This window comes from Nerophis ophidion, linkage group LG10, assembly GCF_033978795.1.
Source record: "Nerophis ophidion isolate RoL-2023_Sa linkage group LG10, RoL_Noph_v1.0, whole genome shotgun sequence".
Taxonomy (NCBI): domain Eukaryota; kingdom Metazoa; phylum Chordata; class Actinopteri; order Syngnathiformes; family Syngnathidae; genus Nerophis; species Nerophis ophidion.
The window spans coordinates 14,305,481-14,323,274 of NC_084620.1; the positions used below are offsets into that span (position 1 = coordinate 14,305,481).

The window sequence follows — 17,794 nt, forward strand, 5'->3', positions numbered from 1 at the left end:
ATACTGTACTTCCATCATCATTGTTACTTTTGCAGAAGAGCAGAGGGAATACTGTACTGCGGGTATTGGCGGGGGCGGGGAGTTTTAATAGTTGTTCCGCAGAGAACATGTCGCCCGTTAGCTTGTTGGATCCGGAATGAATGGTGACCAATTAGCATTCAGTGCCTGAATCTCACCATTGGCATTTTATAAATCTTTAATGGCTCTTAATTTTTCATCTTGTCTTGCAAATGTTCCGGTTGGTTCCCCGACTGCACCGGCATTGTTGTCGGCAGATTAAAGCAGGCATAATGGACACTATTAACAACCGGCGGACGAGCCGACTGGAGAGGAATAGTTATGCTGTGAGACGCTAAGTATCGGGTCCATACGCTGCTGCGTTTTTGTCCACCAGTTTATGTGAAAGTCGGAATGGAACAAATATATCAAGAAATATTTTGCATCAGCCTCTTGTGATTAAAACCACAGAAACTTGAGTGGTCTTTAAATAACATTGTTAGCAGTCTATATCAATTCCTGTACTGTTAGTTTGTTTATATTATCAAATGAAATCAAATCAACTTTATTTATATTGCACATTTAAAATTTACAACATGGGTAGCCAAAGTGCTTTACAATGGGCGGGTTAAAAATGAGAACCGAACAAACAGAACATGATAAAAATAAAATAAATAAAATAAAGTAAATAAAACATTAAAACATAATTATCATGTGATGAACTTTTTACAATACCTAAGTATATTGGGTCTTCAATTTCCCTGCCCTCCGGACACGTTTTTAATGTAGTGAAGTGAAGTGAATTATATTTATATAGCGCTTTTCTTAAGTGACTCAAAGCGCTTTACATAGTGACACCCAATATCTAAGTTACATTTAAACCAGTGTGGGTGGCACTGGGAGCAGGTGGGTAAAGTGTCTTGCCCAAGGACACAACGGCAGTGACTAGGATGGCACAAGCGGGAATCGAACCTGCAACTCTCAAGTTGCTGGCACGGCCACTCTACCAACCGAGCTATGTAACGTGGCCCATGAGTCTAAATAAAGTGGTTCTATGGCATTGGTTCTGTGACGAAGCTTGTAAATCAAAACCTTTAAGTGGAGTAATAGACTCTTGTTTTGATTTTTTTGTCTTGCTTGTTTGTAAGGAGGCCAACTCGATCTTATCTTGCATCTGACTGCTGATTAGTCAGTTGATGTGTGCTGTCATTGTCATGTTGGCAAGAAGGCAGCCCAAGAAAGCCAATCAATAAGCTAAAGCTAAAGGGACGAGCTTTAGCCTTTCCATCTGGCCCTTGTCTTTGACTTTCCTCCATTCAAAAGCGTAATAGCGAGAAGTTTATACATACATTTAGCATCTTTAGCGATCCCCCCAATCACCACCATGTGGTCCGATACATGGTCCCCTACATGCTACAAGCTAAAGTTGCTTGTGTTGATGCCACCATTGCTAATTAGAATTTATTCTGTCAAGGCCATGGTGGAGACAGTGAACAACCTCCTGCAACCCCATGCCCAAGGGGCGTGGAAGGAGCTGGGCACAGGCGAGCAGCTGAGGGCAGCCACCATGCTGCTGGACACGGTGGAGCAGGGCGCCTTTGTGCTGGCTGACAACCTGCTGAAGACGGATATTGTGCAAGAGAACACAGACAACATACGTAAGTATTACTTACAATACATGTACTAAACAAAAATATAAACGCAATACTTTTGTTTTTGCTTTCATTTTTCATGAGTTGCACTCAAAAGTCTAAAATGTTTACTATATCCACAAAAGATACATCCCATCTCACAGGTGTGGCATATCAAAATGCTGATTAAACAGCATGATTATTGCACAGGTTTCTCACAATATTTTATAATTTTTATTTTAATTATTTTATCACACAGCATAATGCCACAGATGTCGCACTTTTGACATGCTGACTGCAGGAATGTCCACCAGAGCAGTTGCCCGTGAATTGAATGTTAATTTCTCTACCATAAGCCGTCTCCAAAAGCGTTTTAAAGAATTTGGCAGTACATCCAACCGGCCTCACAACCGCAGACCACGTGTAACCACACCAGCCCACTACCTTGACATCCAGCAGGTGCACCTCCATGATCGTCTAAGACAGTGGTTCTTAACCTGGGTTCGATCGAACCCTGAGGTTCTGTGAGTCGGGCCTCTGGGGTTCGGCAGAGGTCAAAACACACCCGACTCATCGTCTCAATAAAAACTTCTCCCTATTGGCCTATTACGGATACGGGAACAGCAGAAGTCACACTGATTTGCAGGTATGTAATTTGTTGTGAGTTTATGCAGTCTAGTGTGAGTTTAGTGTCGGTTTTGTTCTTTGAACAAGGTGATGTTCATGCACGGTTCATTTTGTGCACCAGTAAAAAAACAAGGTAACACTTTAGTATGGGGGACATATTCACCATTACTTAGTTGCTTATTAACATGCAAATTAGTAACATATTGGGTTTTGACTAGTCATTATTAAGTACTTATTAATGCCTTATTCGGCATGGCCTCATTATAACCCTAACCCCTAACAAAATAACTCCAAATTAAGTCTTTGTTACTTATAATATGTTCCCCTAGTGTCCAAAAACCTCTAAATTAGGTCTGTGTTATTTAGAATATGTTCTCCATACTAAACTGTTACCAAAAACACATAACTTTGTCTTGAAATAAAAAAAAAAAAACATATATTTTTCACTAAGAAGGGTTCGATGAATGTGCATATGAAACTAATGGGGTTCTGTACCTCCAACAAGGTTAAGAACCACTGGTCTAAGACCACCCACCCGGACAGCTGCTGCAACAATTGGTTTGCATAACCAAATCATTTCTGCACAGACTGTGACAAACCGTCTCAGGGAAGCTCATCTGTATGCTCGTCGTCCTCGTTGGGGTCTTGAACTGACTGCAGTTTGTCGTCGTAACCGATTTGAGTGGGCAAATGCACACATTCGATGGTGTCTGTCACGTTGGAGAGGTGTTATCTTCACTGTTCAGGGCAGATGGCAGACAGTGTGTGTGGCGTCGTTTGGCAGAGCGGTTTGCGAATTGAGTGGCCCATGGTGGGGGTGGGGTTATGGTGTGGCTGAGATGCTGTAGATCGGCGTATACGACAACGTGTTCCGGTACCTGCCCATATCCAGCAACTTCACACGGCCATTAAAGAAGAGTTGACCAACATTCCCCAGGCCACAATCAACGAACTGATCAACATTGTAAAGGGCAAATAATAGTCAAAACAGTTACTTGACCTCAGCTTTCCTGAGGAATAGGTATTTTGTGTATGTAGTAAAAGTTTTAGATCTTTTAGTTCAACTCATGAAAAATGGAAACAAAATCAAAAGTGCTGCGTTTATATTTTTTTGTCCAGTATGATGCGGACGTTTTGTAACCATTACATACACATTTAGTAACATACAGTACTCATCGTTACTGGAGGTGCCCCTGCAAAGATATTTAGCACGGTAGCTATGGTGTCAAAAGAGTGACAAAATATTTGCGCGTAAAAACACTGTCTATGTGCGCTGACTAATTTTGCACTTACGGCTTCTCTTTGAACACGCGCAGTGTCTTTTTACTCGAATTTTGCCTGAACAAATGTTTTTTTCAATTAATTCTAACTCGTAAATAAACGTAAACAAAAGTCCTCTTACAATGGAGTAAGTGGGAGCCATAAAGTCTTTTCCTCTATCCCGACCATAAAACCCCATAAATAACCATTTGAAAAGTGCCAACTTTTTTCTGAAGTGTTAGCAATATAGTTATTGTAAGCACTAATGTTAATGACCTACATTTAGCGGAGCATTGATGACAAAGTGGTAGCTTCGTTAAATTGCTGTATTGACAACATCAGCTGGTGAGCTGCTTTTCCGCCTCTGAGTTATTTCTAAATAATAAATCATGTCTCTCACATTGATAGTAAAAGGATGTGGACATAAACTGAGAAGTTGGTAAACTTTAACAACCAACTTAGACCAGGAATGGTGAAAAAGACCCGAAAAGACGCTTGGTTCCACTCCCCATTTTCTTATCGAGGATTAAGATGAATTCTTAATTCAAACGGGAATATATCAACCTCCTAACATTCGGCATCTCATTGAGAGCAGACATTGTACAGTAAGTGATGGTTAATTATGTTTGTTGGCTCTATAAAGAGCAAAGGCTGTAATACGTCTATAGAAATTTTGCGCCGCCCTATCCTTAAAATCAGTCAAATGCGTAACATTTACATGTGCTTATTAATACATTGCATATATACTTACAGCGTTCATATAAAACCATGATGGAAGTGTTTGAACTTTAAGGGCTTTGTAAGCAGAATAGAGCAACTCTCATGGGCTCTATTGTTAGTGGACTTTTATTTATTAGTTAGAATGCATCAAAAAAGCCCATAAGTGTTCTTGTCTTATATTAGGATTGTGAATTATAGGCAAAATAACAAAAAGTGCAGTTCCTCTTTAAGGGGCCAGCAACGACCCTCATTTCTAATTTGTTAATTTAAACGACAACCGTCTTTTGGTCAGAGGCAAACTGAGGTAACTGTTATCATCAAACGGTGTCCCTTCTGCAGGAGCATCGTCCTTAGAGTATAAAGTTTAGACCAAATTGTTACAGCCTGTGTTGGTCCCAAACCCCAATATGCAGAGATGGGAGGCGTTCCGCAGGTAAAAATGTAGTTAATAACAAAAAAACGCTTAGAAAAACTGTAGCGCAGCAGAGGAAAGGGTTTGAAATAAGAGTTTGGGCCAAACTTCCTGCGGATTTGGCTAAAAACTGTAAGGTTATGGTGAGTGTTATGTAGAGCCCATTGGGCTGTGTGAGAAATTGCAAGTCAGTCCAGTCAGTTGATTTATATGGGGTTAAACCAGACCTGGGCAAATTAAGAGGCGGGGGCCACATGCGGCCCGTTGAGCTTTTCAATCTGGCCTGCCGGTCATTCCCAAATATTTTTTTTAGATCTTTAAGATGGAAAGTGTAGCTGCGATTATCATGTGCGGTGAGGTTTTCTAATGACCGAAAGTCTTGAACTATACAAAGTATTTCAATGGTTGGAATCTGCGCTTATGGATGATATACCAGTTACTATGGTCATTTAATTAGTTACTATGGTCATTTAATTAGTTACTATGGTAGTTTAGTCACAGCATCTCAGACGAGGCACCAAGCAGTGTGGGTGGGGAGCGTTTCCACAGACGCGGAAGATTTTCACTACAAAGTTCTAAAGCTTAGTAATATATCAGATGTTTCAGATTGTAAGTGGGTTTATTTTGTACCCTTCGCATTCATATTTCACTGTTTGTTGCATTTTTGTTGCGTTTCACTTGATTTTAAAATGTGTTGATAGAAAGGGGGTTGGGCTTCACGGTGGAAGAGGGGTTAGAGCGTCTGCCTCACAATACGAAGTTCCTGCAGTCCTGGGTTCAAATCCAGGCTCGGGATCTTTCTGTGTGGAGTTTGCATGTTCTCCCCGTGAATGCGTGGGTTCCCTCCGGGTACTCCGGCTTCCTCCCACTTCCAAAGACATGCACCTGGGGATAGGTTAATTGGCAACACCAAATTGGCCCTAGTGTGTGAATGTGAGTGTGAATGTTGTCTGTCTATCTGTGTGGGCCCTGCGATGAGGTGGCGACTTGTCCAGGGTGTACCCTGCCTTCCGCCCGATTGTAGCTGAGATAGGCGCCAGCGCCCCCCGCGACCCCGAAAGGGAATAAGCGGTAGAAAATGGATGGATGGAAAGGGGGTTACGTTCATATTCTGTCAATATTCAGTGTTTTATCCTTCATAGAAAAATTTATAATTGCATTATGTTTTTTAAGGCAGTCTGTCATAACATTTTTAGCATTCAGTCAGACATTATTGTGAGGTTCAGTATTAATGTGATAAAAATAGATATACCGGCCCCCAGACACATTTTTTTCTCTAAATGTGGGCCCCCGAGTCAAAGTAATTGCCCAGGCCTGGGTTAAACTTTGGGGTTTAATCATAGTTTTTACATGAAAGTATTTGTGTTGGAAAAATTCCAATGTATCGGAAAAGAAAAGTCTGTGAACTTTGGATTTGCAAACTACTTCTTCCCATTGGAAAAACCTCAGAAATCGTAACCTCAACGCATGTAAAAAATTCAAACGACTTTGAAAGGTCAATTCCGTTGAAAAGAAGCCTCGGCTAATCCTCCCCAAATATCTTACAATTCCTTCCATTTTTTTCACCACAGCCCTCTCTACACCTTCCTTGTGGTTGTGTAACCCAGTTTACGTCTCTTTGTTTCTCCCAGAGGCTACACCTTCAAATCCAGTTGAAATAACACGCTAATCTGCGGGAATCTGCCAGATAGCGGCACGGAATAAACATACGAAAGGCTAAGAAATGAGAAGCTAGGTTGCTGCATCAGTAATTAGTTGCACCCATTTTTAGATGCGAGCCACCTAAAGCCGGGGGGAAAAAAAGCGAGATATGTCCTGGTAAACGTGTCAGCAGCAGATAATTAACAAGACTAGCAAGCAGCAAGCGCTATAAAGTCGTTGTCTTCATTCACCTTCCCAAACGACCAGCCGGAATCTTCCTTAATACCCCCTGTGAATTGTGTGCCAGATATCATAAACTCCATTTTATGCATTCGCCCTGCTCATGCTTCCTTAAAAAAGAAAGAGAAAGCAGGCAGAAGAGGAGCTTTATTTCGAGGGTTGCCATGGCAATGCAGAGAAGAGGGCCATACAGGACGTGATATTTGTTTTGCTCCCCAGCTTCCTTCGCTAGACCCAAAAATGGAAATATATGTTTTTGTTTTGTACATTTAAAATTACTCATATAATTGAAAAATAATTTGTATTTATTTTGATGTATTGATTGATTATGGATGAAATGGGCAACTTTTTTGCCACTGTACTTAAAAAATACACAACAATTACATTCAGTACAAACCCATCAAAGAACAAACATACAGTTACAGTGAACAGAACGGTATCACTAATTCAGTCGCCACATGTTCGGCGCCCCGTAAAAAAAGATAGAAAACATTTTCAACATGGGGGGAAGAAAAGGAGAAAAAAAAGAAAGTACCACACTAAAATTCTGGGGCAAAGCACATATACATATTACGCCAGACTTGTAACAAGGGGAGAGGAGACCCGAAGCTGCAGCCACCAAGGATGCTGCTCCGTTTTTTGTTATACCACGTGGAGTGAAGCGCATACTTGCCAACCCTCCCGGATTTTCCGGTAGATTCCCGAAATTCAGCGCCTCTTCCAAAAACTTCCCGGGACAAATGTTCTCCCGAAAATCTCCCGAAATTCAGGCGGAGCTGGAGGCCACGCCCCCTCCAACTCCATGAGTACCTGAGTGACGTGTCTGAGAGCGTGTCTGCCCAATGACTTTATAACTGTAGAATGATTGAGGGCGAGTTCTTGGTTTCTTATGTGGGTTTATTGTTAGGTAGTTTCATTAACGTCCTCCCAGCGCAGTAACGACACACAACAACAGCAGTCACGTTTACGTCTACCACTCTACCGCAGTTCGTCTGCCGTAAACAGCATGTGACACTCTTAAACGGACAATACTGCCATCTACTGTACATGAACCACAACACCTCCAGGCAACTTCAACGCTTTATTAATGGGTTGTACTTGTATAGCGCTTTTCTACCTTCAAGGTACTCAAAGCGCTTTGACACTACTTCCACTTTTACCCATTCACACACACATTCACACACTGATGGAGGGAGCTGCCATGCAAGGCGCCAACCAGCACCCATCAGGAGCAAGGGTGAAGTGTCTTGCTCAGGACACAACGGACGTGACGAGGTTGGTACTAGGTGGGATTTGAACCAGGGACCCTCGGGTTGCGCACGGCCACTCTGCCACTGCGCCACGCCGTCCTACTACATTCACATCCCATCTCCCCGGTCTGTGAATAACCTAATGTAAATAATCGAATCTATTTCTAATGTATATACTTCTTCTTATGCTATTTGAACTCACCATGTTCTCTGCTCGCTGTACATATCCTACTAAGTAAGACCAACACTGTTTCAATATCCATTTCTCTGTTGATGCAATTGTTGACCGAAGTACTGATATCAACCAAAGCTCCTCATCCCACCCCCCGGATTGTAAATAACTCATTGTATACACTATGATGATTAACTTGTGTGATGACTGTAATATGCTGATAGTATATATTTGTACCATGAATTGATTAACGTGGACCCCGACTTAAACAAGTTGAAAAACTTATTGGTGTGTTAGTGGTCAATTGTACGGAATTTGTACTAAACTGTGCAATCTACTAATAAAAGTTTCAATCAATCAATCAATCATGCATATGTGACAATAAAATCTACTTTAGAAAGTGCATTGCACAACTGCGCACACGACAGCTGTAAATATACTCCTCCCCTCTTAACCACGCCCCCTTCCCATCCCCCACCTCCCGAAATCGGAGGTCTCAAACTCAAGGTTGGCAAGTATGGTGAGGCGATAAAGGCGTGGGATTTGGGGTACGTGTGTTTTTGATGGATGCACTTTGCGTGTACGTGGAAGCTTGCAGAGTGGCTTTGTTCCGCCACCTTGGTGCTCTTGCAGTGTTATCGCGATGACAAACCCAATCAGTCTAACAAAAGTCAGAAAACAACAGGTGTGTATCCGTAAGACACAGGGAAAGAGTTTGTAGTGTCTTCGCTGCACTGTACTTATTATAATGATAATCTTGAAGCAACGACTTTGTCAGGTTGCTCCAGCCAGGGAAAACGTTCCAGGTTAGAATATTTTAAGTTTTTATTTTTCACTCTAATTGTCTTTTTCTGGTCCTGAAATGTGTCATGCTTCACCATGCAGAGCAGATGGCACCTCCAAGATGTTGTTCAGTTTGTGATTTAGTCCAAAACCACATATGTTTAAGTCAGTGACGTGAGGTACATAATTTTTTTTCCCTTTTTTTTTTAACTTAAATTCATATGTGCAGCTCTAGTCATTGTCGATTTAGGTCGCATATTAGAGTTACAGGAAAAAAGAGGGAGTTATTCGCTTTCAAAAAAACTTTATCATAATGATATTATGATATGATAAATGGGTCCAAAAACTATTTGATAAAGTTTTTAAATACTTTATGGTCCCATTTGCTTTTAACAAAATAAATCAAGTATTGTGAGTCTATTTCACCTTTCTGTATTTGTATCTGAAGCAGCAATAGCTATCCTCCATTAAAAAGGTACTTTGTATGATCGCATTCATTTTGTCTTAAAGTCCAGTTTAGAGAAGTATTTCATCTTCGATACAGTAAATAATCCTCCATATTGGCAGAAACATTCATTTAATTCAACTTCATTCCAAAAAATTAAACAATATTTTTGCATCTGACAAAAAACACCCACAAACGCTGTCTTACTCTAATAAAAATGCCATGTTTGTTATAAACACGGTTAAAAAAAAATTAAAAGAAAAAAGGCTGGCTTCTGCTGGAGAGACCTGTGTCTGCTAGCTTGAGCGCCCCCACTTCTCCCAGTGTGGTGAGTCAGAGTACTGCTGAAGCATTGAACTGCAAATTGACAATATATCGCCTCCTACTCTGAGGCAGAGGTACTTGCTGCCTCAAGACCTGCCTTTTCCACGTGGCAACAAGCATGCGCCCCCTCGCGCACGCCCAATAGACACTGTGTGTAGCTTTGGAGGCACCGCCTGTGTCTTCCTCACTTCTCATCTGCTGCATTGTTTTGATCAGGAAACATGGAATTTCCGCGATTTTGACCATGAAAATTATCGAAATATACAGGAACAACACCACAATCACATAGAAAGCTAAATAAACCAAAATACAAATATTAAAACATATTTCATTTTATTACTTTGTTTTGGAACATCTCATGGTTAAGCCACCTGGTGGTAGGTGAGGCACTGCCTCACTTGCCTTCCCTGACAGCACGTCACTGGTTTAAGTTCCCACAGCTCTGCCCATCCTTCAGTCATTTGTGGCAGCTTTGGGGTACCTTGAACGGCTGCTTGCATCTCTGATTTGTCGAAACACCAGGGTAACACTTAACTAAAATCAGCAGATGTCCTATTAGCATGATTCTGAACAGGTAGATATATTCAATGCCTGTGAAAAAACGGTCGCTAGCCTGCTCCTCCCAATAGTCTGTCGTTTGTTCCGCAACATCTGTTCCATTAGGACAGGCAGGTTCCCCCGAACTTCTCGTCGAGCAGGTCTTGTCAATTTTGTTGAGACAAATTGATCAGTTACATTGTTTATATTTTGGAGAGCAGTGCAAAAAGAAGCTATAGGAAACTTAAGAGAAGACAAAACCAAGAAGCAAGCAGGAGATATAAGGTAGGGGGGAAGGGAAAGCATCCGCCTTTGATGAGTGCCAGAGGGAAAGATTGATTATATTTTTCACACTATAAAATATAAAAAACAAACCCAACCCAAACAGATAGTCTTTTGCTGAACTACAACTTTAAATGTATACATTTGCGGATTAGGGCTGGGTTTTATTAATTTATTTTTTACATTTTTTTTATTGTCGGATTTCAGAGATTAGGAGGTCTAAGAAAATACAAAATAAACATGCATAGAGAATATTTTGAACTTGCTTTAATGTTAATTTGAAGCAGTTTGTACATAAATAAAAGGGGCGCTGGACTTTTAACCATGTTATGCTGGCGTATCACTTCTGATCGAGTGTTTGTGTTTTGTTTTTGGTTTTTTCTCATATGTTAGCTTGAATACATTTTCTGTATCTATTTGAAATGTTTGTTGAATGTCACTAAAGTAGCGTAAATACCATACATCCAAATAATCCACCAATACCATTCCCTGTCCACAAACTAGGTGGTGTGGGATTACTTTAATACCCCATTCAAATTCAGATATTTGTTGACACTCTGAATTACTGTATTTATAATAAAAATCATTTAACTGTCAGAGTTCATAACAAGGGCGAAATCTAGTCACCAGTTATCTTACTGTAGATTAAAAATCTATGTAGTTATAGAAATGATTTTATATATCAAAATTATATATATCCTCACGAGTCAGCTGTCTAGCGTTAAGGCTTTGAATTGTAAACTGGTGTCCGACTTGGAATGCGATTTTTGAACCTTGCATACACACAAAAGACTCCAGCTTGGGTATTTGTTAGCATTTAGGTTGTTCAACTTATGAAATAAATCATACATGATATATTGTTGTTTTAATGCACACAGAGCTAGAGGTTGCGAGGATGAGCACAGATGGGAATTTACCTGATCTAAAGTTCCCACAAACGGACGGACAAGGCAGCTCCATCCACCTATCGGCAAACACACTCAAGCAGCATGGAAGAAATGGTAAGTGGCTTTTCTGATTGTTGTTCTATTATACTCTCTCTTGACCTATCCCATTATATCATGCTCTGTCATATATTATTTTAATCTATCCTATTGGCCCCTATCCCAACCCAGGATTATAAAACTTTGTGATTCACTACACTCTTATCCTACATTATTTTAAACTGTCAGACACTTATCCTACTCTATAACAACCGATACCACTATTTCTTAATTTAACATATCTTGATGTCATATATTATCCTGTGACCAATTATACCCTATATTTTACACTTTTATTTGATCATTTCCTTTCTTAACCTCTCATACCCTACCTATTATGCCCTATCCTCCCTTTCCCAAATTTGTATATCATATTCTAGCCTATACTACCCTTTCTTATTTCATCTTGTCCTAACCTACAGTATAATACCCTATCCTGACCTATTATACACTATTATTATTTTTTTTACCCTATATGTTCACTTTTTATTGATTTCTAATCATGAAAACACAGAGTTTGTTAATGTGTGTTTTGTGAGAAAAATATTTTGTACTTTTATTTTGGCCAGGTTATTGTCATTTTGCCACCGTGGTATGGCTGAAACAGTAATTTATAATTTGCTATTATTATTATTATTGTTTCACTGATTTTCATTTACTTTGTTTCCAGTTTTTTCCCTCTCATTTTGTGCATGGTACTACAGCTTTGCAAGTAAAAGAAATGTTAAAATGTTAAAAAGCCAGACAAGGAGCATGTTTCCCGTTTGTGTTTATTATAATAAACAATCAAACTGAGCATTTATTATCTGCCTATTTGTTTAGTGAGAAGTTGTACGTTAATTTATACAGTATATTGATAAATATGTAGTGTTGATGTAGCAGGCTAGTTTTGCCATGTAGCTTGAAACAATTGTTTGAGGGGATAGCTTCATCTGTAGTTAAGTTACATTAATCAAAAGTAACCTAGTGGCTTAGTTTGAAAAATGTTCTAAGTCAATTACCCATCACTGTCTTGATAATACATGGCAACTTTTCCTCAGTTTGTACCCCTTCAAATAGCCCTGGTATCCTGGCAACTAGTCTGTCACACTAGCGTCCAATAATTAAACTGGAATGTACCTCCAAGGAACGGAGATAAAATCGTTCTGTGCACCTGTTTCTAACGACATAAAAATGAAACAGACATAACAAGAACAAGAACGGCGTTGCGCAGTGGAAGAGTGGCCGTGCACAACCCAAGGGTCCCTGGTTCAAATCCCACCTAGTACCAACCTCGTCACGTCCGTTGTGTCCTGAGCAAGACACTTCACCCTTGCTCCTGATGGGTGCTGGTTGGCGCCTTGCATGGCAGCTCCTTCCATCAGTGTGTGAATGTGTGTGTGAATGGGTAAATGTGGAAGTAGTGTCAAAGCGCTTTGAGTACCTTGAAGGTAGAAAAGCGCTATACAAGTACAACCCATTTATCATTTATCCATTTTTTTAATATCTTCCATGCAAATTTGGTTGCCCTCTCGCACAGTGGACAGTAAAGTTTGAGTTTGAGTACTTCGAACATGCAAGCATACAACATGATACATCACCATTTCCAGTTTGTCTTTTGAATATGTTTGAAAAGGAGTAGGAAGAAGCAGAGCTTATTTAATCCTACCCCTTTTCCTTCAGCAAACAGTTGTTTGCATTTTTGTTCACTTTCTGTTCTCAACTTATTCACACTATACTCCATAAGTAATAATATTAAAAATGGATAAATACATAATAGTGAAGTAAGTTTTATTTCATATGGTAAGATAAATAAGATATCAATACATTCAGAGTGTTTATCATTGTTTTTCTACATTGTACTTTGTAAACACTTTTAAGTTTTAACAGTTACTTGAATTAGTACATTGTTTGATTTCGTTGCTTAATCCATTCCATAATTTAATTCCACATACTGATATACTAAGGGTTTTAAATGTTCTACGTGCATACAAATGTTTTAAATTACATTTTTCTCTAAGGTTATATTTCTCCCCTTTTGTTGCGAAGACTTGTTGTACATTATTGGGTAGCTGGTTGTAGTTTGCTTTGTGTATAATTTTAGTATCGTGGAATTTCAGTATTTTCAATTCAATAAATAAAGTGTTTGTATGCTCTCTATATCCAACATTTTGTATTATTCTAACTGATCCTTTTTTGTAACACGGTTAGTGAATTAAGTATACCTTTGTAGTCATTTCCATATATTTCCACAATATAACTCAGATATAACACTAGCGAGCAGTAGAGAATAAGAAGTGATTTTTGGTCCAATACATATTTAGCTTAATTCATTATTGGCATGTTTCTTGCCTCCTTATGTTGTATGTTTTTATATGAGATTTTCCGTTCATTTTATCAACAATCATTATACATGCACCTGGGGATAGGTTGATTGGCAACACTAAATTGGCCCTAGTGTGTGAACGTGAGTGTCAATGTTTTCTGTCTATCTGACTTCCCTGTGATGAGGTGGCGACTTGTCCATGGTGTACGCCGCCTTCCGCCCGAATGCAGCTTAGAAAGAATCCAGCAACCCCCGCGACCCCAAAAGGGACAAGCGGTAGAAAATGGATGGATGTATTATACCGCGACATTTGGTTTAATTTACTCTTTCAAATACTATTCCGTTTATTTGTATTTGTTTGACTTTCCCTTCTACTGTTACCAAACAGCATTATCTTCATTTTACTGAGATTCAAATATAGTCTTTTTTCGCCAAACCTTTTTTTTCATTTGTTAATTTCTTCTGTTATTATTTGTATTAGCGTATCTGTGTCTCTCCTGAACCAAACGCTGTAGTATCGTCCGCAGACGATACTAACTTTAAGTCTTTTGTAACTTTACAAATGTCGTTTGTATAAAGATTAATCAATTTTCGTCCCAGCCATTTTAGATTTTCCGTCAACCAGTTCCACAAAGATGACAGGAGTGGTGGTTTTGTTTATTCCATTCAGTGGTATTAATGTCGATTTCAATTTCCTCTGATTGCAGATAGTTGACCTCTTGCTGTGCTGTTGAGGCAACATCCATTTCATCTGTTTCTCCTCCATTATTCACAGCTTTCACATAGGATCTTGGTTTAATACGGTGCCCTGTCACGGTGATACCATTCATTCGTTTATCCTGATCCGTTTCATCTATGATATTCCCCAGCATGTTGTTGTCTCGTTTCACTGCAATAATTTATTTTTGAAGAATCCTAATTTCTTGACGCATTTCCTAAAACTCCTTTCTTATGTTGTTGTTTTGACTTTGTAGACTTTCTATATTTTCTTGCAGACTTCTCAGATCTTCTTTGTATTCTGTTGTTCCTTTTCTCAGGTCTTTAAGTTCTCTTGCTACTCTTTTCAGGTCTACATTGTTTTCTAGTCCTACTCTTTCCTTGTCATTGACTATTTGTTTTTAGCATCAAGTCTTGCTTCCCATCATGTCCTGTGTCCAACATCAAATCTTGCTTTTCCTCATGTCCTGTGTCCAGAGAATCATTTGATTCAGATGACAACGAAGGTTTTAGGATTTGAGATATTTTTTTAGATTATGACATCGCAGCAGCTCGCTGACATCAGTGCCTCTTGTATCAGCTCACCAACGGCAGTTGCTTCTTTCGATAGCTTGGATATTTAAAAGGGTTTCGATGGAGGATATGGCCTAAAATTCATGCCATATCGATATCAGAATGTATTTTTTGACATATAATGTCCATGCTCATAGAATATTTTATTTCAAGCATGCACACAAGGTTAAATTTGTAACAATTTCCCATTAACTATTGCACAATCCAACATGTTCGAAATGACATCGAAAGAAGCATAACTTATTTATATTACAGCAATTACTCATAAATTAGCTAACTTTCTGCGGTTAACATTCACCCATTACCCGTTTCTTTAATGATAGAAGAAAATATACGTCACAGTACAGTTAACAATTTGAAGACGGCTATTGCACAATAAAGCATATTTATACGGTACACAAATATTGAAATAAGTAAACAAAGAATAGAATAGAATAGAATAGAACACTTTATTGTCATCAAACATAAGAGTTTGACAGATAGACGGATGTAATGTATAGATGCAGACAGATAGTTGAAAAAACATTACTTAGATGTTTACACTGTCTATTTCTGATTGTTTTTGAGTGTCTATTATTATTATTATTATTATTATTATTATTATTATTATTAGTACCGTATTTCCTTGAATTGCCACCGGGGCGCTAATTAATTTAAAACCTCTTCTCACTCCTGAGCTTGCCAAAAGCATGCGGTAAAAGTAAGCATGCGCTAATTATTTTAAAACCTCTTCTCATTCCGGCACTTACCAAAGGCATGCAGTAAGAATATGAGTGTGATGTAAGCTTTGACCTTAAATCCTGCTGAATATCTCTTAATCTTCTTCCCTTTATGCAATTTAAAATTACCGGTACTGAAATCAGCCTCCTCCATTTTGAAAATGATGACAGGGGAAGTGTCACTCTTGACGTCACGAGTTTGACCAGGCGGTAATAGTAAGCATAAGCTAATTATTTCGCAAAGCGAGTTTGACCCGGCAGTAATTCAAGGCAGGCTATATGCCCGGCGGCAATTCAAGGAAATACGGTATTACCGGATTACTTGCTCGGTTTCCACTGTGGCTGTCTCTGTTCACTTTTATACCTAAATTCATCAAACCTATTGATTAATCATTTTTCAGTACTTTGAGAAATTTGCAAAAGTCATTAGTTTATGAATGGGTTTGTCTTCAGTCTTGTTAATTAGTACTAGTACTATTAGTACTACTATTTGCATTTTGTTTAATTTACCTGCTTTACTTGGACTCTAAGGCACATATGCTTTTTTTTAATAAAACATAATTTAAAAAAAAGAAAAACATTGCAGAAGGTTTTAAATTTAGGTTGGTATTTTTGCTTTAATGACAGGAAATTGCTTTTACTCAAAAACTAATTAGCCATGTGCTCATTGTTACGTGGATTGAATACAGTAGCAATCAATTACCATACTAAGTAGTATGTGCGCTGTTGTCTATGTTATGTAGACTTAAAACTCTGAAGCGTTTTTTTTTATTGGTGAAATTTTTACTGGGGCACTGCAGATCAACACTGGGGCACGTGCCCCAGTGGAATCTGTCTGGCGACACCACTGCGCCACACTCTGTCTGGCTTTGTTGTTTGCTATAAGCAACTTTCACGTTGGTATTCTTGTTTTCTGGCTAATGATTCCTGTCCTTCGCTTTTTGTACGATCGGCACACTTTCATTTTGTTTGTTTCCTGTCTTTTTGTAATGTGTAGAATTTATGACAATAAATCATATTCATTCCTACCTTCACGCTCTCGTCCTGAGTTGTCCGTCAACATCTTGGAAGAACGACCCCGCAGTAACATGCGACCCCCAGACACTAAAACAACGTTGAGTTTTGACGTTCATTTGACCAGTGAAAGTCGGTCATTTCCCAACCAACAATGTGGATCCAATGTTAGACATCAACGTTGTCGCAATTTACAAACACAACTATTTTACAACATTGTTTAGAAGTCAGTTTTAAGAAACATGTATGTATAATGAGTGTTGTATCATTGTCTTGTTCCTGCTGGGATAGTGATCACGAGCTTGCGTGCCAATGTTGACTTGATCCACTGATCAGCTGCTTTCCCGTTTCCTTGCTCATTAAACTTTATTGGAGATCATAAATCATGCCTCTCACCTGGACAGTAGACAAACGAGGATGCATTCTAACAAGTTGCTTAACTTTAATCAATTTACCAATTCAGACCCGGAAGTGGCGACAACACGAAAATACGCTTGGTTCCATCCCGTTTTCTTTGCGAGCAATATGAGTCATTCTTCATATAAATATGAAAATCCTATCAGTCGGCATCCTAATGACAGCAGACCTTGTACAGTGATGTTTTGTTATGTGTGTTGTCTCTCATTGTCATGTCTGTGATCATGTTTTGTTTTAGTCATGTTCTTTTTGTTTTTGGCCACTCAGTTCCTGTTTTAGCACTTCCTGGTTTGTTTTGTTACCATAGCAACTCATTAGTTTTCACTGATTATGTCACTGCTATTTAAGCGGTCTCTTTCTGTTCTTCGTCCTGGCAACATCACCGTGTACCACCTTCTACCACGATCTATCACCCTCGATACCTCTACTCACGTCATGCCATGTTTCACAGTTCTATGCCAAGTAAGTTTTGTTTATAGATCGTTATTCATGCCATAGTGCAAGTTTTTGTTTGTTTTCATTAGTCAAGTTTGTTCTCCGCTATTGTGTGCGCCTTTTTTTTGTTCCTCTTTTTTAGTTACAGTGTTGAAATAAAAAAAACTTCTTTACCTTCACGCCGTTTCCACTCCATTCACTTTGCACCTCGGGAAAACAATCCACGCCCAAGTCCAAGTCCTGACACTCATGAAGTCTGCAGTGAGCAGTAATCAATGATGTAGTTAAAACTAAAATGTTATTTTGATTT

The 17,794-nt window shown here is 39.0% G+C and overlaps 1 protein-coding gene across 12 annotated transcripts in view; it reads left to right on the forward strand.

The window, feature by feature from the left end:
* LOC133560244 (adhesion G protein-coupled receptor L3-like) overlaps positions 1-17,794 on the forward strand; it is a 422,550-nt gene that overhangs the window by 336,191 nt on the left and 68,565 nt on the right. For all 12 annotated transcript variants that reach the window (XM_061912548.1, XM_061912556.1, XM_061912551.1 and 9 more), the window contains exons 12-13: positions 1,472-1,655; positions 11,200-11,322. In XM_061912548.1, the coding sequence (XP_061768532.1) occupies positions 1,472-1,655; positions 11,200-11,322 (307 nt within the window). The remainder of the gene's footprint in view (positions 1-1,471; positions 1,656-11,199; positions 11,323-17,794) is intronic.